This window comes from Chenopodium quinoa, unplaced genomic scaffold, assembly GCF_001683475.1.
Source record: "Chenopodium quinoa cultivar QQ74 unplaced genomic scaffold, ASM168347v1, whole genome shotgun sequence".
NCBI lineage: Eukaryota > Viridiplantae > Streptophyta > Magnoliopsida > Caryophyllales > Amaranthaceae > Chenopodium > Chenopodium quinoa.
In genome coordinates this window covers 4,852,841-4,874,668 of record NW_018745003.1, presented here as the reverse complement: position 1 = coordinate 4,874,668, position 21,828 = coordinate 4,852,841, and the positions used below count along the sequence as shown (strand labels likewise).

The window sequence follows — 21,828 nt, the reverse complement described above, 5'->3', positions numbered from 1 at the left end:
AAATTGTCAATATGGAATCATGGATGTGTGTATTTGTACACCAAAAGATAAAGATTCAATCTTCACTTAATAAAACCTGTATCTTTAAGAATATGGCACAAATCTATGTTTTTTATTATCTTCAGTTAATAATAAGTACGGTTGTGATAAGTTTTAGGATTTTTCAAACATTTTCATCATGTGATACCTACTTTGATAGAAGAATCATGAAGAAAGAAGAAGTCTGTATTAATTATTAATTCTTTTTTTGAAATTTTATTGAAATAAACATGTTAACTATCATTAAATAGCAACATTGGCATTTTCCAACTAAGAAGGAAATTTAACATTGATTTAAGATTACTACAACGAAAAAAATTGGCTAATACAAACCTTTCAAACTATAACCATTCATCAATCTTGCTCCAAGTTCCATTCCTACAACGGGGGGCAAAACTATCACAAAATAAACTAAATAAAAAGACATCAGACACACACTATTTCGTATACAATAGTTACAAGCCAATCCTCTTTTTTTTTTTTTTTTTTTTTTTGGGGGGGGGGGGGGGGGGGGGGGGAGGGGGGGGTGGTATGATGTTGGGCCACAAAATTAGTAGCTTCTTGCAAAACCTTGGTGTAGCTCAGTTACTGCCTACAGAAACTGCTGGCCCTCCTTTATGTGTGACTATAGTGCTCGATCCTTGGACTGCAGAATCGGGAGTGTGTGTGCTACCACTTTGCCACACCTCATAGCTCAAAATACAAATACAAAAGCTACACTAGCTGAGAAAGAATATGACAAGTACTTTCTGTATGGAATTATATATTACCTTTCAATTCTTGCATTGGGAATGTGATGAATTTAAAGCAAAACGCCGCCATAAGTGGACTTCAACTGTTTCATCTCTGCCCGATATGGTGGTATAAAATGTACAAACAACAAAATTGCAACTTAGTTCCTTTTTCCGAATGAAGGCCTTGTGAGTTGATGCACACAGAAAAAAAAATTGCCTGACCTGCATAAGAAAAGCAGAAAAAATTGCTACATAAATGAAGGCAAGTTACTCTAATATATAGGATTAGAAACAGAGAAGGATTCAATACAGCTATATATTATGCTTTAAAGGTATAATCCTTTCCTTCTGTCCTATTCTATCATGTTACCATATGGCATACCCTATACTCGAAAATCATCTACTAATTTATCAATGAAAATCAACATAAGCCCAAGTAATCCATCTGTTCAGCAACAAGTTTAAATACAACTATATATTTGTCCTATGCAAAACAATATCTCAACAGATATTAAACTTATATCTGGACTCAACAAACTTACAACTGGCCTATTAAAGCAGCCCCACATTTTCTTGTTGCTAAACATGGTATATAATGAAGTAGTGTCCTTCTCTATAGCATCAAAGAGACTTGAGACTTTCAGGGAAGCTCATCTCCGCCGAGGTAGTGGGAATTATTTTGTAGATATCTTCCCAAATCACTGTCCCTATTAATGGGCAGGACACTTGTATACACCAGGATCAACATCATTGAAGCCAATTTCTCAATAAGATGCAGAAAGTCTCTGAACATTGGACTTGTTAGATAGGTTTGAATCGAACTTTAATCACTTTCGTTTAGTAATAAGTTTCGACAGGGTTGTGATTTAAAAACTGTCTGACTTCGATAGGGTTGTGATTTGTGAATTTATATATCACAGAATATAGCCCTTGAACTCAATTTGATAACTCTAGTCAAGTTACCAGTTGGGATAGTCATGTTAATATCTAGCTGCTAGGGGAAAAAAAATGATTAATTGTCTATAAGCAGGTAAGACAAGCTACTGTTTCTAACATAGTAACAACAATCAACCAGAAAACCATCCAATACAAATCTAGGCAACCTCACCTTCATAAATTTCGAATAATTGAGAGAAACAAACAATTAATCAGATAGGACAAAACAATGCATGTGAAAACTGCAGAAAAAGCTAAGCACATTCACTTACTCACCTCAATTAAGAAATTACACATCTGGAAATATTTGTGCTCGGTACTTCAGGAGTAACCTAAGTTCTGGGACATACTTCATGGCATCTGAATTGGAAATATCTTAATCATGCCTGATCAAGTGCATAATATATTTTTGACACCCGTCGCCGCAGTAATGGTTCAAGGCGGAATGACGGTACTCCAGTGTACCACCTTTTTGCATCATCCATCTCGTTCCATGCTTGTACAATCTCATCAATCCTGAAACCTACACCTAATATCATGACACATAGTTGAGCACTCTAAATGGCAAAAGGGTTGAAATTAATGCATAGTTCTGTAAAAGATCTAGACATCTACCTTCTACCCCGGAATCATTAGAACAGTGATTCTTCACCATAACAGCTATATCAGTCGGAGAAGCTCCTGCAAGTTCAAATTTTCCAAGAGCGACCTCCAGACATTCATGCCAAACTGGCAGGTCTAGCTTAAACTCCATGATAGATCTTTCATAAAGCATGGTACCCCATAGAACATTAACCTGGGAACTGATAGTCATGGCCATCTCTTCACTATCAATAGTTGATATATCTTTAAATAGACGATCAAAACCCATTTTCTGCATCTTAGCATGGCTGTTCCTAAGGCTGGAGAGTGAACTTTGACGCTGCAGCTCTGAATCCTCCCACATTTGCACACCTTTTTCTATGTTTTCCTCAGCTTTATTATACAGATCAAGGACACCATTTGGCGACCATGTGTCTAAATCATCATTGTTTGCAACTGCATAGTACCAAGCAAGTTTTGCCTGCTCAAACTGCTGTAGTGCTAACGCTAGATGACCTTCGTAGAAATTTGGCTTTATCTTAAGTGCTGCTTCATATTTCTGCCCTGCTTTCTCATACTCCTGTTGGGCCCAATCATAGGCAATTTTTACCTGATCAAGCATATTTTGTTGGGTCGAATCTTCTACAAAATGTACTCGCTTCCTCGCCCGTGCCATGTGGACGTTTCCCCAATTAAACAGTGCCAATGCTGCCATTTCCTGAAACTTTTCAGCTGCTATATCAAACAGGACCTGAGCTTCTTCACAACAAATTGTCTCTTCCATGGCCTCAGAATAGAGCTTCACCCCTAGCTCATGAAGATCCAAGTATGCATCAGAGCTGAATCCAACATAATTCTTGAACAATTGAGCAAATGGGACAATCCATTCTTCAATGCACAATGTCCCCTGCTCCTTTACCTTTTTTCCTCCACAACTTCCGTTCTCTGATAAATCTTTACCTCTTATTTTCTCATAGAAAGGATCATGCTCTGGACTAACTTCTACTATGTAAATCTTCACGGAACCTCGGGGGCCAGCAGATGCTTCAGCCAATCTTAGCTCATCACTCGTAGTAATAGTGATCATGTCACCCTCATGATCTTTGTATTTGACAAGAACTGCCTTTGACGTTGGAAACCTATCCTGTATGACCTCCCTCAATTTCAAAAGACTACAATTTACAGGCAGTTGTGCCCACCTAATATCCTCTCCAAACACCAATTTCACATTATTCTTTGGCTCATCTCCATTTGCATAAGACATCTTCTCCTCAACCACCACCTTATCCTCGGTTTTCTTCTCTAACAGATCCTCAACTTCTCTCTGCTGACTATCTTCTGCTTTTGTTTGTACATTGTTCTTCAAGGCCTTCTTCTTTTCTTGGGATCTGGATTTTTTATCTTCCTTAACAGCCACTGTCTTCTTGTTTACTGTTTTCTTTTCCAAAATGTCCTCCAAGCATTTGCCGTCACCTTCTGCCTTCCCCTCCTCATATTTCGAGTTTTTTTTCTTCCTAGATTTCTCTTTTACTGCTTTGGATAGAGGCTGTGAAGCTGGAGCACTAGGAGATTCAATATACTCAGGAAGAGGATGGTCAAATACTCTATCACCTCTACTTTCTAAAGTCTGCTTCACCCTCTCCGCTATCTCCAAGGCTGTTAAATTGTTCGGCTCCATGGATAGAACTGCATTCAAATCTCTTAAAGCCAACTCCAACCTGTTGAGCCCCTCATAACACCTAGCTCTCTTTATAAGAGCCTTGCTGTACTTTGGAGTAACTTCTAGAGCTAAATTACATTCATGAACAGCTCGAGGATAATCACTTATACCCATTTGCATATAACAAGCAGCCATATTGCTGCGAAGATAAGCTACATCTATGTGATTTCTCGGTAGCAACTTGACCGCCTTTTCATACTTCAACAAGGCTCCTTCAGAGTCCCTCCCTTGAAACAATCTGTTACCCTCATCCTTCAGCTCTTGTGCCATGGCAATGAAAACTTCTGTATCCTTATCATACGCCCTCGGGCTGTTATCTACTGATCTAGTTTGCATTTGGGTCAAATCTCCTGATTTCTCCCCAATTTGTTTTTTCTTCTTCCCACTTGACTTCCCCATTGCAGACCTACCAACCCAAATTCACAAAATTTTCAGTTCCACAACACTAGATCATTCCTTTCTTAGATATACTACTCCTTTCTTAGATATACTTCATACTTATTTAACAAAATACATATTCTTAGCAATTTTACTCTATAGATTTCGACAGAAATTATTGGTCAAAGTTCGATCTTGAAAATCCAAAAGTTCTAGATTATAATAGGAGTAATCCCAATTTAGGAATGGAGAGAGTATCAACTAATTCAAAAATGCAGGAAGAATTTGTATCAGCATTATCTCTTACAAGCTGGAAAACCCATTTAAAATCCCACAAATTTTGTTTTTCCAACTGTCAATATTTAGAAATTATTATACCATCACATCATCAGAATCATAATCAAGCATATTCAATTGCATAAATACAATAAACTAAAATGAGCTCAAAAAATCAATTAATTGAACATAATACTTATAAAGTTAATAACTTACAAGGAGGCAAAACACCTATCTTCAGCAGACAGAAAAAGAGTAATCTAGGCAACAAAATTCCTGTAAAATTACACCAACCACAAAAAATTGGAGAGAGAAAATGATAAACTTGAAAGAATTGTGAAAGAAGACCCCCAAATACAAATGGGTCCTCCTTTCTTTTTATCTTGAATCACTTTTTTTACAGCTTAGCATCAAAGCCACATGAAAAAGATAAGAAATGAGCTACAAATTTTGTTTCTTTTTCCAGAAATAAAGATAAAAATTCCAGAATTTTGAAATTTTTAAATAAATACAAATTGGGTATTTGCCATATTCTCCCAAATGGCAGAAATTTGTATAAATCTTCTTTGGGATTGGAGAAGGTATAATAAATTTTTGTGTATGATTTATGTATAAATGGAAATATAGAATTTCTGTATTTTGATATGAAAATGTTTTTTTTGGGAGGAAAAAAAAGGAGGAATATAAAATAACAGAGTATGGTAGGAAAGAGATCTGAGCTATGCTTAGTTGCTTGCCAACAACACGCACTCTTTCTTTTCCTTTCCCTCTTTCTCTCTCTACACGCTATCGGATCCCCTTCTTCTTCAAATTACTGCTTTCTTTTTTATATTATAAAAAATAAAAATAAAAAATAAAAAAGTAAAATTATTTTTTTTTTTTAAAAAAACCTTATTCCATACAAAACAATATGTCTCGTGTGCAGCTGATCATACCGTGTGACGTAAAAAAACAAAGTAACTTCTATAACACTGATCGTCTAACCTTTACCGATCGAGTAACCCTTATAACACCAACCGACTATCCTCATGACATTAACAAAGTAACACCTGTAACATTGATCGAGTAACCCCTATAACACTAGCGAAATAATTCATATAATGGTTGGTCACATCGTGTAAGAATTTGTGCACAAAATACAGATATTTTTTTTCAAGATCCATATAAATTGGTGGAAATTAATTTTATTTTTTTATATATAGAAATAGTATATGTAAGCTTTGGATACTCTTATCATAAATTTGGAAGGTTTTACAAAATAGTAACATGAGTACAGTTGTAGATGTGAGGATATGTCGAGATTGTTAAAGTGGAGTAATATTGATATCAACTAACAAATACAAAATGTTACTCCCTCTGTCTTTATTTTTTTGCTCCATTTGACTGTGCGCGATCTTCAAGACGCGTATTAAAACGTCTATATCTTTATTTCCACGTACGTAAAAATTATAAATACATGATATTAATAAAATATACAATGAGACGAATCTAACAAGACCATTTATGATTATATTATCTTTTATACATTAACGGTAAATTATGGTCTAAGTTTTCAAAATTTGACTCAAAAAATGGCAATGGAGCAAAAATAAAGGAATAGAGGGAGTAGTAAGAATATTCGACCCCTAGCAAAAATCATGATAAAATAATCTACAGTTAAGATTTTTTAGCACAATTCTTCACAAGTAGAACATGTACAATGGTACACATTTCTAATGCATAGGAAGTATATTATCGGAAAATTAAGTACGTAACTTGCAATATATCGAAATTAATTATATCACCAAGCTGGCAAACCAATTGATCTTAATGTCAGTACATATTATTGAATTGTACAATCACTTAGATTTTATTGGTAGAGTTGTTATATATATTTTCCATGTAAAGAAAATATATCGCCAAGGACGTTAACTATCAACTTAACATGTCATAAATGTAAAGAGCATTATTGTGATTAGTTGATTACCCCTTTATTTGTCTTCATCAAATAAATTTATTTTTATGCTTGGAGAAAAATAACTCTCAATCTTCATCATTTCTCTTTACTTCAAATTCATTTCTTAAAGACGTAATGAATGTAGAATAAAGGGACAAATTATATAATACTTCATATAGTTCTAGGAACGATAGTTAATCTTAATTTATAACGATAATAAATTAGAGAAGAAATACGAAGTACGTATTTAAAATTGTTAGGGTGGTGTTCACGTCACTCTTACAAAGCTATCTGTTGTAAAAGGGTAACGAATTCTCGCGGGAATTTTCAACTGTCAAAAAAAAGGCTGACAAAAGTTGTTTGGATTGTTTGTAAAGTCTCCACCAAAAAGTGTGGGACTATCGTCTTTCGTCTACCCAATTGCCTTTTAGTGGACACCAAGCCAAACATGTCCTTAATGTCACACCGTACCCCACTATTCCACTATCATATACTACATCTATTATTCTATATTATTATTATCTTATTATTATATTATTTTTATGAGAAAAATATATTAATGTCTTATTATCCCTTTTTTTATTTTTTTATTTTTTTTTTCATTTTGACTTTTTACAATGTATCTTAAAACATGCAAGTATACATCTTTATTTGATATTAATAAAATATACAATGAAATTAATCTAATAGGATTTCACGTAACTATATAATTTCTTATAGATTAATAAGTGTTTATGGTTTAAATTTTAACTCAATTATTGACAATGGGACAAAATAATAGAGAGGAAAAGAGTAATGATTAGCAAATGAGAATGACATTGAGTCGTTGTCCCTTTAATACTAAACCCACATTTGCTTGTTTAATACGGAGTAAAAGATAATACAATTTGGTTGATTAAACATAAATTTTTTTATATAAAAAAAAAGTATTGTGTAGTTTTGTTGGATAGAATACAAAATAGACAAATGAGAATTGAAATTTTATGTAGGGATAAAGATTATAGATTTTGGATGAAATTAGACTGAATATATTGAATACCCCATTCTTATAATAATGAATATCCAAAAAGCTAAAGTTGTAACATGATAAGTTGATTATTGAAGGTGACAATTTAACAATACTATCTTGAGAAATTATATCCATACGTTCTAAATATTTATTGACTAGATGAAGCATGTGCGATGCACGGTTTATTTTTATTTTTTAAAACAAATTTTAGTCGTGGTACGTAGAATATATATTAATATTTTTATTTTAAGATAAATTGTGAATTTCCTTCTCTTTGTATATATTTAGATAAAATTCTCAATCTCAAAAGATAATAATTTATATTTAATTAATTTAAACTTTAAAATCTCATTCGCTAAACTTGCTTATGTGGCATTTGAATTATTTAATTTAAAAAGAATTTACAAATCTCTTATTTAATTGGTTTTAACTAACATTTCTAATCCTACAAGGCGCGTTAAGAAAATTTAATCCTACGTGGCTCTCTACAAACTCGAGAAAAAACTCCCCTTTATATCTATACTAATTTTTTACTATATCAGGCAGTACAGAGATTATAGAAGGCTCCGGAAGAGAAATTGTTTTATTGCCAAGGGGAACAAAATTGGAAATTACTGATGCATTATACTCCCCTAAGTCTCAAAGAAAGTTACTAAGTTTTAAAGATATTCGACAAAATGAATAACATATTGAGACAATTAATGAAGGAAATAATGAATTCCTTCAAATCACGAGTATAACTCAAGGCAATAAACTTATAATGGAGAAATTACCTACATTCTCCACTGGTTTGCAATACAAAAATCAATACAATTGAATCACATGCTATAGTAAACCAGAAGTTTATTGATGACTTCCAAGTTTGGCATGACCGCTTAGGCCATCCCGGTTCAATAATGATGCGAAAAATAATCGAAAATTCATGTGGACACTCATTGAAGAGCCAGCGGATTCTTCATAATAATTTTTCATGTGCTGCTTGCTCAATAGGCAAGTTAATACTCCGGCCATCACCAGCTAAAATAAATTTCGAATGAATTACTTTTCTAGAACGTATACAAGGGGATATATGTGGACCAATTCATCCCCCATGTGAACCATTTCATCCCCCATGTGGACCAATTAGATATTTCATGGTTTTAATATATGCATCAACTAGATGGTCACACGTATCATTGTTATCAACTCGCAACCTGGCGTTTGCGAGACTACTTGCTCAGTTGATCAGATTACGAGCACATTTTCCAGACTTTCCTATTAAGACTATTCGTCTTGATAACGCTGGTGAATTCACATCTCAGGCCTTTAATGAATGTTGCATGTCAATTGGGATTAGTGTTGAACATCTTGTAGCACATGTTCACACATAAAATGGTCTTGCGGAATCGTTAATTAAACGTTTACAATTAATTGCTAGACCATTACTTCTGAAATATAAGCTCCCAATTTCTGCTTGGGGGCATGCTATATTACATGCAACAGCACTAATTCGCATCAGGTCGACAAGTCATCATAAGTTCTCCCCATCACAATTGGTTTTTGGTCAGGAACCAAATGTTTCCCATTTGAGAATATTTGGATGTGCAGTATATGTTCCAATTGCTCCACCACGACGCACTAAAATGGGCCCTCAAAGAAGACTAGCGATATATGTTGGATATGATCTGAATCTCCATCGATAATTAAGTACTTAGAGCCAACTACGGGAGATTTATTTACGGCTCGTTTTGCAGACTGCCATTTTGATGAATTAGTTTTTCCAACATTAGGGGGAGAAAACAAATAGCTGGAAAAGGAAATTAGTTTGAATGAATTAGGTTTGGTAAAGAATTTGAGGGGAGATTAAGAAGAAGGTGAAATCATGGAATGAAATAGAGGAGAGAGACAAGTAAAGTGGGAATTTGGAAATGGAAAATGAAGTCAAAGAGATGAATGGCTGTGAGGAAATTCAGGAAAGGTAGAGGAAAAAAATAACAGAGGGATATTTTCGGAATCACACTGTAGATTTCAAACAGTAACACATGTTTCGGATAAGTATTTTTAAGCGATTGTCATTTTGTTATTTTTATAACGCATATTGATGTCATTTTAAAATGTCTCTTAAAAAAATAACAAATATAGAGTAGTAAATTGTAAAAGAGAGACGTTAATGACATTTTAGATTAAAAAAGTAAGTTTTTTATTCTCGTGTGAAATTGCCGCACTATTGTTTTTCGATATGGCTATTTCTAACCATTGGACAATGGGAATTGAAGTTCTTTAGATAATAAATATTTAAGTATTTCTTTAATTTTAGCAAGTGTAGTGTCAAGCATACCAAATTAACACAAGAAAGAATGATTACTTTAATAATAAAAGAAAGAACTAAAATCCACTAAACCATACATTGCTAAGTCAAATCCTTAAGAAATTCATGTCCAGTGTCAACTAAGAGGGGAGGTCCTTGTAGATTATAAGAAAAATAAAATAAAATAAATAGCACAAAATAAACCAGCTCAGTTTTTTATTTGGTTAAAGACTAAAAGTTTATACCCTTTTAAAGTTTCAAGAGGACTTACAGAGACATCATTGGAAATTCAGGGCTTTGATAATGACTAAGCATATATATCATGCCTCAAAAGGTATCAAAAGAGCTTAAAACAACAAATTATAAATGAGATTGAGCTACTCATTCTAATATATAATAATAGAATACAACATAGACTTTGTAGGATAAAATGAATGAATCAGGGTACTCTAGAGTTTCTAAAAGAGCAACATCCCCACTTTAAAGAATCTCCATCCTTTAGTGAGGGCACATGTGAGTATAGGTCAAGAAGTTTGAGTTCAATAGCCGCAAACCAGAGTTAAGTAATTTCTTAATAGTTTTCAATAATTTTGAGGCCCAAACTAATAAAAATAAATCAATTAATAAATATTGTAGTACTCAAAATTGTAGAGCACCTATTATATACATGAAAAATTATCTAAAATATCACCAATCAACTAAACCCCACAACAATTCTTAACAGGAAACAAGTACAATGCTATAACACAATCAGGATATATTATGAGTACTATAAGAAGCAGCTTCCGTTGTATTAGGCTTATTGTAGTAGTGTTAATTTTGTTTATTTCAATAGAAATAGTGATTTAAAAAACAATTTCATCAAAAAAAATTGATTTTTTTTGTTTTTTCCTGTTTAGTTGACATTGAGACTCTCACGCCACGATCGGGGGCTTTTTTTGGTCGTTTGACTTTTGGACCACGTCGGTTAGCCATACCGCGGTCCAGACAGACACCAGCGCAGGCTCCGACAGACTCTTTTCTCAGTCATCTGATACGACTTGGTTTCACCTTTTTTAGACACCTGGACGGTTGGCCATTCCACGGTCCAGGCGGCAGACACAAACGCATTCATGCCTGACCCCAGCAGCGTTCTTGCATACCCAGCCCAGATACTTCCAAAGTGAGCGTGTGGGTGTGGATAAAGTATTGTCTTTCAACTTTGACCTGTGGATCTATTGTATCATTCAATCTCAGTCGTCCGATTTTAGGCTTATGTAGAGTTTAATTTTATTTCTATAATTAATTTTTCTATCAATTTATATTTTAGTAATTAGAATGAAATTTAGCATAATGCAAGGACAATCTACACCTTTAAAACAATTCAATAATATAGTAACATACCGTAGCAAATATTGAGGAAATATAAGATCATCTACAAGATAATATAAGCATATCTTGTTTATCAAGGGGTTTAAATGACATTTCTTTCATTATTTTAGGGGTATTGTGATACATTTACTTTTTAATTTTTATGGGATTATTACGTGTAAAACCCTTAATTTACTAACTAATAATAAATATGAATTAAAGGAAAAATAAGCAACCTTTGTATAAAAATTTTGTTTGTTTATATATAATTGATTATTATGGGCTTTTGTATTTTTCTAAAATTATTGATAAAAATTTTGGGATCGCATGCAAAGTTTGATGGATCTGACTTTACTAAATATTAAGATTTATTCCTTAAACATTGGATAGATGATTACACATAACCTGAGGAACTCTTGCTACAAATCAGGATTTTACCACATATTTATAAGAGCTACATATATAGAGCTTAATCCAGATTACTCTACATTATACCATACAATAACTTGATATCATTTAAATCTATATTATTCTAGAACTAATATTTTACTTTCTAGGTATTATCTCGCTAGAGTTTTCTAGACTATATATTCTAGATTTACATAAGATTTTTTTTCTAAATGAACTTTAAATTTTCTAACAATTATTTCAAAATAATGCAATAATGCTTAATTATCATTGTTTTTGAAATGATTTGTCTTTTTGAATCCAATAACAATTCAGATATTATACCTTAAATTTCAGTAGATTATACTTTTACCGGAATATTTAAAGTCTTATATATATATATATATATATACGGGGAGGTTCCGCTAAAAACAGTGCTTATGGTGAAAACTAAAAACAAGCAATCTTAGCCATTGAATGTTCACTAGATAATCTGATGGTGTGAAACAACCCAAAGGTCACTATATACAAAAATAAGGTAATTATATCGAGTTATATTAAAAATTGATGACATTTACATCGAGGTCACTATATATAGAAATAAGGTAACTATATCAATTTTTAAAATATTTCCTTAGAGGTCACTGTATACAAAAATAGGATAATTATATCAATTTTGACCACATTTACATAAAGGTCACTATATACAAAAATAAGGTAACTATATCAATTTTGACCACATTTATACAAAGGCCACTATATATAAAAATAAAAATAATGAAGGTCACTATATATAAAAATAAGGTAACTATATCTATTTGACCACATTTATACAGAGGCCACTATATATAAAAATAACGAAGGTCACTATATATAGAAATAAGGTAACTATATCTATTTTGATAACACTTGCACATAGGTCAATATATATATATATATATATATATATCAATTTTGATGACACTTCCACAGAGGTCATTATATATAAAAATAAGGTAACTATATGACATTTACAAAAAGGTCATTATATACGAAAATAAGGTAACTATATATAAACTTCAGGTAATTATAAAAGTCGTTATAAATAAAAATAAGCTAATTATATTCATTTTTACTACATTTTAAAAAGATCACTACATGTAAGCCTATGTAGGATTCGAACCCACATCATGTGCAATGCAAGTGCACAATGCTCGACCAATTAAGCTAATAGGCTTCCGGCACACAAAAACAATATACTCCATAGCTATTAACTCATTGTGATGTGAGGAGGGCAGTAGGGATACATCACTGTTTCAAAATTGGGCCTCCACCAGTTAGCAACACACTCACCAATCTGCAAAATCACATAATTTAGACCCAAATATTTTTAAGGTATACGAAGTATGTCTCTACAAGAAATTTGCTTCAAATCAACATTTCAGAATAACAGCAAAAAGAAAAAAGAAGAGTGTTCGAGACAAATAATCAGAAAGAATATCACACAAAGAACACAAAAGTATCACACCTGCCAATTATGTGGAATAAGCATGCAGTCCAAATGAACGCATTCCAAGTGTCCAAACAAATCATGTTGATTTCAGGCAGAAATTTGAGAATTTAGAAAAGCTTGCAGGAATGATAACATCATCAATTTTTAGCCGAAGGTGTTCTTGGGCTGTTATCCTCATGTTTTCAGCAGCCTTTTCATGAAAAAGATAGATTCTTCTGAAATTAATAAGGCTGTATCCCATGAAAGCTTATTAACTATCTAGCAAGAGAAAAATTCATATACAATAGATGCTTCAGGAATGTCAAAAGGGAAATAATAAGGTAAGCATGTATTGGAAAATGATGAAGGAATTTGAATAATAATAAGAAACCAAAAATAGACAATAGATGCGAAGAAAACCTAGCAACATAGAAAGCAGGATTCTCAAGCATAAACAATTTATTGCAGCAACAGATGGCCAGAGCTCCCCCAAAACCACCTTCACCGGTGACTATTGAGATGACAGGAACTCTCAGTCCAAACATAGACCTTATGTTTTGAGCTATAGCTTCACCCTGAGCTCAGAGAGACAAATCATTTCGTCCTCATTACCACAGGTTTAGTCAATATAAACTTAAAATAAACTAGTAGTTGTCTACTCACCTGACCAAGTTCCTCAGATTTGAGATCAGCATAAGCTCTTGGCGTGTCAATAAGTGTAATTACGAGAAAACCATGATGATCGCCATACTTCAATTTTCTGTCTCCTTCACATGTAGAAATCTGTTTAATATTTGCAATGGAAGCCTCTTTATAAAGCCTTAAAAGTACTAAACATAAAGAAAATATAATCCAAGAAATTATACAATTTCACCAAGTTCAGCTTGCTAGTTCCCAAAAATGTAACCCTATTTCTCATTTTTACTCTGCATCAAAATGCAAGGCAGTACAATCACAAGAAACAGATGCTAAACTACTCGAATTCCCCCATGAATCCTTGACAACAAACCGACCAAGCAAAAGGCACAATGAAGAGCTCAAGATTGCTCTAATCCCCCAATTTTACATAAATTCAAGGGTCACAAACTCACAATACATGACACATAAAATCTAAAAACAATTAAATGCTTGAATCGACAAAATTCGCATGCTATTCAACAAATTTCGAATCCAAACAACAATTTATATTTCATAACAAAAACATTCGAGCAATTAACTAGAAATAAACCCTAGATTGTGAAATTGATAGTCGATAATTTAAGAAATACTACCTGAGAAGCCGCTTCAATGGAGAAGAAAGCTCAAACTCGCTTCAATGGAGGATCGAGAAAGCTCAAAACTCGCTTCAATGGGATGAATATTCAGCGACGAAAATGATTAACTCACATAATTGATTGTTGAAACGCAAAACTCACTTTTCAGGTTTAATTTTGAAGCTAAAGACGAAATTGATGAAGATTGAAGCAAATTATTGATGAAGATTGAAGCAAATTCCTCTGAAATTTGATGATTTTTTGGGAGAAGGATAGAGAACCAGTGATATCGTGAGATTGAAGAAAGATAAAAATAGAGCAGAGAGAATGGACGGTCAAGATTACAAATAACGCGAATGTAATCTAATCCGTCAGATGAAAATTCAATGGTCTAGATCATCTGTTTTCAGTTTTCAGCTTTAGGTTTGTTTTCACATGATCCAATCTCTATATATATATATATATATATATATATATATATATATATATATATATATATATATATATATATATATATATATGTTATTAATGAAATATTAAAGGCCTTCATTTTCCATAGTATAACGTAGAATGAAAACAACTAGTTTATTTGTGATAGCTTCATTCTCAAGTGCCCATAAGACGGAAAATTTAACTACTCTTTTAATTTGAAGGTGGTAGTTAAAGTTTTTCAGAAACCTGGTTTACTTTTTTGAAAAATAAGTTAATTAATAGGGTCTTTTTCCCAAAATTTCCTTAAGAAAACCCTAAATTAATCATTCTTAAAATATACGAAAGTACAATATACAACTTGTTTTTTTTTTTTTTTTTTTTTTTTTTTTTTTTTTTTTTTGGAAAGAATTCCTAGAGGACATTATATATCATTAATAAAAGTCATACGACATCTACAATTGACAATAACAATAATGAAAACAGATCTAACAAAATTAAACAAGAATTGATCGGGGAAGGGCTAAAAATCCAAATACATAAATATAACAATTCGGCGCATTCTCGATTCGTTGTCTCATACAACTTTTTGAATGGATCCGTTGCCGCTTCATACTTTTGTGAAAATGAAAATTCTTGTGCTGATTTTGTAACCCGTATCCGAGCAATAATCAACCGCAGCCACGCACAACTGGAGACCAAATTAAATTCTCTGTCATACTTTGGTGTTGAACACAAAGATGTGCATCCTTATCAAAATGGTTATAAGATTAAAAAATTAGGAGCACATTATCAAGTATCTAAGGTTCAAAGATATTGAATTAGAATTAAGAACAAATAATATACTTAATTTATCAATTAATACAAAAAATTCATAGTGTTAATAGTATTTTTGTAAAACCATATTTTCATTCAAGATTAAAAAGAACCTCATAATTATTCAATAGATAAATAAATATATAAAGAACCTCATAATCAAATTTGTGACAAACCTTAAAGATTCCGATCTACTCAGTAAAAATTGTACTAAGTATATGATATATTTACTCCTTTAAACTCGCTTCGAGCCTTAAATACTTAAATCTACTCGATCAGTTGATCCATCGTTAAAGAAAATTATCGTTTTGCTTGAATAATTATCTCGTGCATTAGCACCAGTGCATAGAGCATTCTATCGAAAGGGTAAACAAGTCAAAAAAAAAAAAAAAAAATGAAAACAAAATAGTACTCTTAAAAAGATAATTTGATTCCATTAATAAACTCTATCGGTTTATCCTCCCTTAGCGCGGGAGAGGAGAGAGAAAGAAGCTTCAACAATGGCGTATGTCTTTCATTCTTACACTCCAACAATCTTTAATTCTCCCTCTCAATTACCCTCTCATCTTTTACTCTTCAGGTACTCCTTTTTTCTCTCTCTTTATCTTTTAGCAATAATACTTTGTTTTAATTCCATTTTGGATATTATTTTTTATGTAATTAATATTGTTATTTGGGGTTCAGAAATCAGATAAATTCCTCTGTTTTCCTGAAAAAATGCAAATCAAAAGGTAAAATTATTTCTTGTTCTTGCGATTCATCAATACCCACTTCAGTACTTGTGTTTTGCAAGAGGGATTTGTTGCTCTTTGGCTTATCTTCTTCTATGGCCTTGATTTTCCCTACTAACGGTGAGCTCATTTTACTCTAAATTTGTGTTTTTATGCTATTTTTGCTTATTATTGATGTGGGTTTATTTATATTGTAGTATTTTTTTGGAAAATGATATGTAGAATCCTAATATTTAACTACTATGGAGTAGAAAATTAAGACAAAAATAACACCAATGGACGTGTGATTTTGTTGTAATTTCCCCGTAATGGAGTGGCGATACATGTATCAAAACCAATTTTTTTATTAATAAAAATAGTCATTGAGTTTGGAATTATATCGCTAATTAAGTAGCTAATGCTGCAGGAATTGATGCTGTAGAGGAAATGAAAATGCTTGAATTTGTTGATGATTTAAATGCCTATTCTTACTCATATCCAATGAAACTTCCCTCCAGAAAGCTTGCCTTTAAATGTTATATTTTCTATTTTCTAATACTACTGTTAAACCTATGATTACAATTGTGTAACTTGAACTTTAGTGCGATGCTCCTTGGGATTGGGGGAGAAGAATTTGTTATACGTGGGACTGTGGAGTGTGGACTATTATGAAGTTAATCCTTGTGTTTTCGTTTAATCTTGATCCACTCATGTAAGTGTTTAATTATATCATGGCCCTTTGATTGCAATTAGTGATCAGAGTATTACAGTTCATAGCTTCATAATAGTCAAGTATACTCACTCAAACCGAAAAGTTGTTGATTACTACCTATGACTAAACCGTTAAAAAAAAACCTATGAATGTACTTACTGAGATAAATCTAGTAAAATTGTAAATCACTTTATAATGTTTGAGAAATTAGTGGTTGAACATCTTAATGAACCATATAATATTGGGACGGCAAGAGTGAAAAAACCAACTTTTAGTTCCTCGATGAGCTTTCTCTTACTTTCTTGTTATTCATGGAAATTATTTTTCTAAAGTTCTTGCACTTGCTTCACAATCTTGAATTCAATTATAGTTGTTGGCAACCTAGTTTTAAGTCAGTTTGGAGTTTTCTTCAGCTTTATGGGTTATTTGTTAGATGTGTCCCTTATAATTTGGGTGGTTGTCATCCTCTTTCAATTACTTCCACCCTTATTTTTTTTCGGTCTGCTGTTTATCAGTTAATCCTCCTTATGTCTCCTATCTTGAATTAGTATCACTCCCAAACAAGTCACTTTAAGTCTTACATTGATGGTATTGACAGCTTACCATATGTTGTTATCTTCTACTTCTAGAAGGGAACTGCTATTGTTCTTGCTTATTTTTGTGTGGCGCTAAAATAACTGTAACCACCATTCACTTTGATTTTTCTGAAGCATCCCCCGCTCCCCCTCTCAAGCTGCAAGCATGAAGTTATGTAAATTAAGTCTAAATGCCAACAGATTTAGCAACATGTTTTACTAAAAAACTGTTCTCTTAGTATTGAAAAGAGTACAGCAATAGAAAGTAGCTTTTCCTGATTTTTTTATATATCAATTTATATGTTTGCGTATTTGAAAGTGAGAAGTTGTATCTTATGCTTCCTATGACATTTCATTCTTGTAGTTTGCTTTCAAAAATTTAACGCACTACTTCTATTGCGAATCACTTCTTTTTGTCCCAAATGTAGGGACCTGACTCTTTTCATCTATTTTAAGGGTGGAATCCAGAAAGCCAGAAAGATATTCATCAGCTGCTCCTCTGGCCCGCAAGTTAAACTTCGCCTTGTTCCCCCCCCCCCCCCCCACGCACGCGCGCAAGATTGGTTCATTTACTCATTCCTGAATATGATTAATGTAGACATGTAGTCATGAATTTCTATTTTATCAACCATAGTACCTCATCTTAGTTGAGCTGATCAGACATTGATGTGAATTGATGCAGCTAATGCGCGGCTGCGTATAGTGTCCGAGCGTGTTGACTTTATCGACAATGTCATCATATCTGTTACGGTGATTACCATAAACACGTATCTGCTAAATTGTTTTGGGGATATCTTGTTACATTAGCTGACTTGGTATATTGATTCAGATAGGCCCCTCCAATCCAGAGTTCTTGAAATCCAAGGATAAGAGTACATGGAATCCGAAAGACGTTGCCGATTCAGTATTGTCTGACAAATCTGCTTTGGTAATTTGTCATTTTCTCTGCTGTTTTTCACCTGACAGAATGAAAATTGATTGGTTCAGCGTTGTCTTACATTTTTGCTTTGTTGCCATAAATGCCATCCCTAAAGTCATAGATTGTTCTTGAGGAATTATACTACATACTAACACTATGTTTGGATAACAATAGTGAAGGAAAAGGAAGGAGAAGGAAAAAGAGGGAAGGAAAAGGGAGGGGAGGGGAGGGGAGAGAAAAGGTGAACTTCGATTTTCCTTCCAAATCTCTCCAACAATGGAGGGCTTTGATATATTAAAAGGGGAAGGAAAATGGAAATTCCCTCCCCTTCCTTCCTTGCATTAGATATCCAAACAAAGGATGATGCATCCCTCCTTTTCTCTTCCTTTTCCTCCATTTCTCGCTATCCAAACATAATGTAGGTTTTGGGAACTCCTAGTCTTCGTTTGGAGTTTATAAAACTCCGCACTTATTATTGTGGCAATCTTGTTATGATTCGAAGATTGATCTGTAGCTAATGCATTCATCATGATTGTCAGTACCAAGTCTACCACCTGTATGTCAAAGCCATGATCACTGTTATAATTGGTATTAATAAGAATTCAAATATTGCTTGTAAGCAAATATCAATTAAGTAGATTAAAGAGATACACTGCATGCTGAAATATGGAGAAGCTTTTCATTTGAGGGAATCACAAGCATCTTAATAACAATCATTTTTCTATGTACTGCAAATCCATTTAAATTGCCTTCACATAGTCCCAGCTCTAAACTTGCTGAGTTATGGAAGTATGGAGTATGTAATGAAAATAAGTTTGATTTAAAAAGCATACACCATAGTACTTCTCAAATTCCATATATTGAAGGTCAGTTTGCTGCTTGAAATATGACTCAGTTGTTGAAATGATGCATCCGTCATTAATTTCAAATTCGTTTCAGGTTTAATTAATATGGTATTGGTTTTCTGCAGCGAGTTACATCAACTCAAAAATTGGCTGAGAGCTCCATACTTGATGCACAATCAAATGAAGTACTCAGAATTTTGGTTGTTTGGTGTTTTAGTTGACAATTAACATCTATAGCGATTACTTAAATAAAAATCGCATTTTCATTCCGAAGTGATGTTTATGTTGTACCTTTTCTTCTCAGGTTGATGGCGAAAGATACTTGTTTTATGAATACTTGGTCCGCAAATCACCAACCAAATCTGTATGTTTTTTTTTTTTTTTAATCAAATTGGATTTCCTGGGGATCTTTTACATCTGTTTTGCAAATTTAATCCAACTTCCTTTATCTGTAGGCACAGGAGTCAAACAATTATAGACAATATGTTGCTCCTACAGCTGAGCATGATGGTATGTTTCTGGCATATTGGTAGAGACCAGCCATGGTTGGCCGGAATCTTACCAACCAGTCCTTCCGAAACGTCACGATAGTGGGTTCTCAATCAACACAATACTAATAGTTCAAGCTCGAAGAATTCAGATTGACTAATTTGTAATTAATACAAACTAGAATTATAACTGAGAATGATAGGATTATAATTAAAATAATAGCTTGAGGCTATCAATCTCACAAGTAGCTTGAGGCTACAACTCTCCAATGTGTTTACACTCCAATTTCTGAATGAATCCTACAGGGCACAAGCCTTTCATTATATTACAAATTTGATTTCCTCAAATGCTAAAAATAGATAATACAAAAGTAAGGAAACAAGAGTCTAAAGTCCTATTTCCTCAACGGTGAAACATCTGCTTTACTTTGTTGCCTTGCTCAAAAATAGTTTCTTCCCAAAAGTAGTCTCCCCTTCTTGCATGTTTGTTGTTTACTGCCTTGTGTCCCTGCTGCCTGAGTATTTGCTGTTGCCTGCGTCTTCTTGCTGATCAGTGTGCTGTTGCTGTTGTTGTTGCCTCATGTCTTGTTGCTGCCCCATGGTTTGTTGTCTTGGACGCCGAGTATGCACCTGAAACCGTCGACCCGTCTGTGAGTCCATAACACATATTCTTTTATCTATATGACACACCTTAAGATATTGAACACAAGGTCTCTGCAAGGGTTGCTGTCTCCAAGAGGCTTTCCCCTCTTTGGATAATTACAAAGTAGAAAACTAGATTTTAAAAAAATAAAAATTGAAGCTTTATTTCTGCAAAGCGAAGAAAAAGTATTGAGAAAGAGAGGATATGACATTATGACATGATTTTACTAAGAGACTTTTTATTGAAGATTTTTTTTTTCTTCTATTCTATCCCCATTACTTAATTTAAGTTCTGGTTGCATTAGGATTTCCTCTTGTGAGGAAAGTTTCCTGATGTCTTACCTTTAAAAAAATGAATATTTAAGTTCTGGCATACTAGGTATAAAATAGTATGTTTGACTATTAAGCTTTAATCTAAAAAGTGTCTTTGATACACTAACATATTAAAAAGTGTGTCTTTGATACACTAACATTTTTTTCCAAAGACTCATTTAACTCGTGCAATATTTGCAGGTTTTTTATACACTCTGAACGCTTCAACTTTGAGCAAGCAGTGGGAAACTGTAAGCTCTCTTATCTTGGCATTGCAGCATTTGACCCTCCTCACTTAGATATTGAGGAGGCATTGTTAGTCATCCAAAGATTGGCATGTGGTTCTTGTGGTTATATCTGATCTTTTGACTGCTGTTTTCTATTTGGTGCAGATGGGACCTATCTTGAAGAGAACGGCCAGCTCCTTTCGGCTTCTCCCCCCAACCGAAAATTATGGCCCTCCATACAAGGATCCGTGGAGGTTTTGGTGATCTTTTTTCCATCAACCATCGGTTGTTCACTTGTTCTTGTCCCCTTCTCAGAGCAATGTAAATGTTTTTTCATGCACAGCAGCCAGTGAGTCTGCATGGCTCTTCTCTGAGAGAGAGCTGAAATATTACAATGTAGGGCTTATATGTTGCTATATGTAGCTTGGAGATAACTGATTTTGTTGTTATATTGAAAGAATTTTCAAATAAGCACTTGTACATTTTATTCATAGCATTTCAGAGCAAGGTTCCTACTCGACAGAAAGACTTTAGATTTCAGGTTGATTGTCTTGAGGCATAATGTATGAATAATACTTCAAAGCTGAGTTCGGGTTTAGATCTCAACTCAACTCTCTCCGTAGTCAATGAGCACGACCAACACTTATTCTATGAGTTGGTCTTGGTAGTATTGGCTTACTATAGTGTGTCAACTGATCAATGCATTTGCTCTTATCTAGTACGATTAGTTAATTTTACCAACTAGTAGTATTTTTCATGTCAATTTTCAGATTCTAGCCATAAATGGCACACCGA

At 33.3% G+C, this 21,828-nt stretch overlaps 2 protein-coding genes and 1 long non-coding RNA gene across 7 annotated transcripts; 1 reads left to right on the top strand and 2 right to left on the bottom strand.

The window, feature by feature from the left end:
• Positions 1–357: 357 nt before the first annotated feature.
• Positions 358–5,471, bottom strand: LOC110708050 (protein PHOX1-like). 2 transcript variants are annotated; one of them, XM_021886149.1, is made up of 5 exons: positions 4,882–5,471; positions 2,325–4,417; positions 1,986–2,238; positions 810–995; positions 358–417 (listed from the first exon to the last, which is right to left on the bottom strand). In XM_021886149.1, the coding sequence occupies exons 2-3, from the start codon at positions 4,408–4,410 to the stop codon at positions 2,090–2,092; spliced, it is 2,235 nt and encodes a 744-aa protein (XP_021741841.1). In that variant the 5' UTR covers positions 4,411–4,417; positions 4,882–5,471; the 3' UTR covers positions 358–417; positions 810–995; positions 1,986–2,089. The 2 variants fall into 2 exon arrangements, with proteins under 2 accessions (XP_021741841.1, XP_021741840.1); XM_021886148.1 differs by having other exon boundaries at positions 358–995.
• A 7,127-nt stretch (positions 5,472–12,598) lies between these two features.
• Positions 12,599–14,013, bottom strand: LOC110707657. The gene is made up of 3 exons (XR_002508578.1): positions 13,769–14,013; positions 13,142–13,680; positions 12,599–12,970 (listed from the first exon to the last, which is right to left on the bottom strand). It is a non-coding gene; the product is annotated as an uncharacterized LOC110707657 (long non-coding RNA).
• A 1,796-nt stretch (positions 14,014–15,809) lies between these two features.
• Positions 15,810–21,711, top strand: LOC110708048 (psbP domain-containing protein 5, chloroplastic-like). Of its 4 annotated transcripts, none has more exons than XM_021886144.1 (9): positions 15,810–16,183; positions 16,288–16,454; positions 18,283–18,350; positions 18,430–18,528; positions 19,490–19,564; positions 19,669–19,728; positions 19,820–20,502; positions 21,008–21,057; positions 21,199–21,711. In XM_021886144.1, exons 1-7 carry the CDS (start codon positions 16,104–16,106, stop codon positions 19,895–19,897), a joined length of 627 nt encoding a protein of 208 aa, XP_021741836.1. In that variant the 5' UTR covers positions 15,810–16,103; the 3' UTR covers positions 19,898–20,502; positions 21,008–21,057; positions 21,199–21,711. The 4 variants fall into 4 exon arrangements, with proteins under 4 accessions (XP_021741836.1, XP_021741837.1, XP_021741839.1 ...); XM_021886145.1 differs by having other exon boundaries at positions 15,811–16,183; positions 19,490–19,549; XM_021886147.1 differs by lacking the exon at positions 15,810–16,183 and adding an exon at positions 18,057–18,106 and having other exon boundaries at positions 16,336–16,849; positions 19,490–19,549.
• The last annotated feature ends 117 nt before the right edge of the window (positions 21,712–21,828 follow it).

Excerpts from the sequence above, each read along its gene's own strand:
- LOC110708050 (XM_021886148.1), bottom strand. The coding sequence starts at position 4,410 with ATGGGGAAGTCAAGTGGGAAGAAGAAAAAACAAATTGGGGAGAAATCA. Across the intron at positions 2,239-2,324 it reads TAATGATTCCGGGGTAGAAG|GTGTAGGTTTCAGGATTGAT; the intron begins GTAGATGTCTAG and ends TCATGATATTAG.
- LOC110708048 (XM_021886144.1), top strand. The coding sequence starts at position 16,104 with ATGGCGTATGTCTTTCATTCTTACACTCCAACAATCTTTAATTCTCCC. Across the intron at positions 18,529-19,489 it reads TGTCTGACAAATCTGCTTTG|CGAGTTACATCAACTCAAAA; the intron begins GTAATTTGTCAT and ends GGTTTTCTGCAG. Across the intron at positions 19,565-19,668 it reads ATGAAGTACTCAGAATTTTG|GTTGATGGCGAAAGATACTT; the intron begins GTTGTTTGGTGT and ends TTTTCTTCTCAG.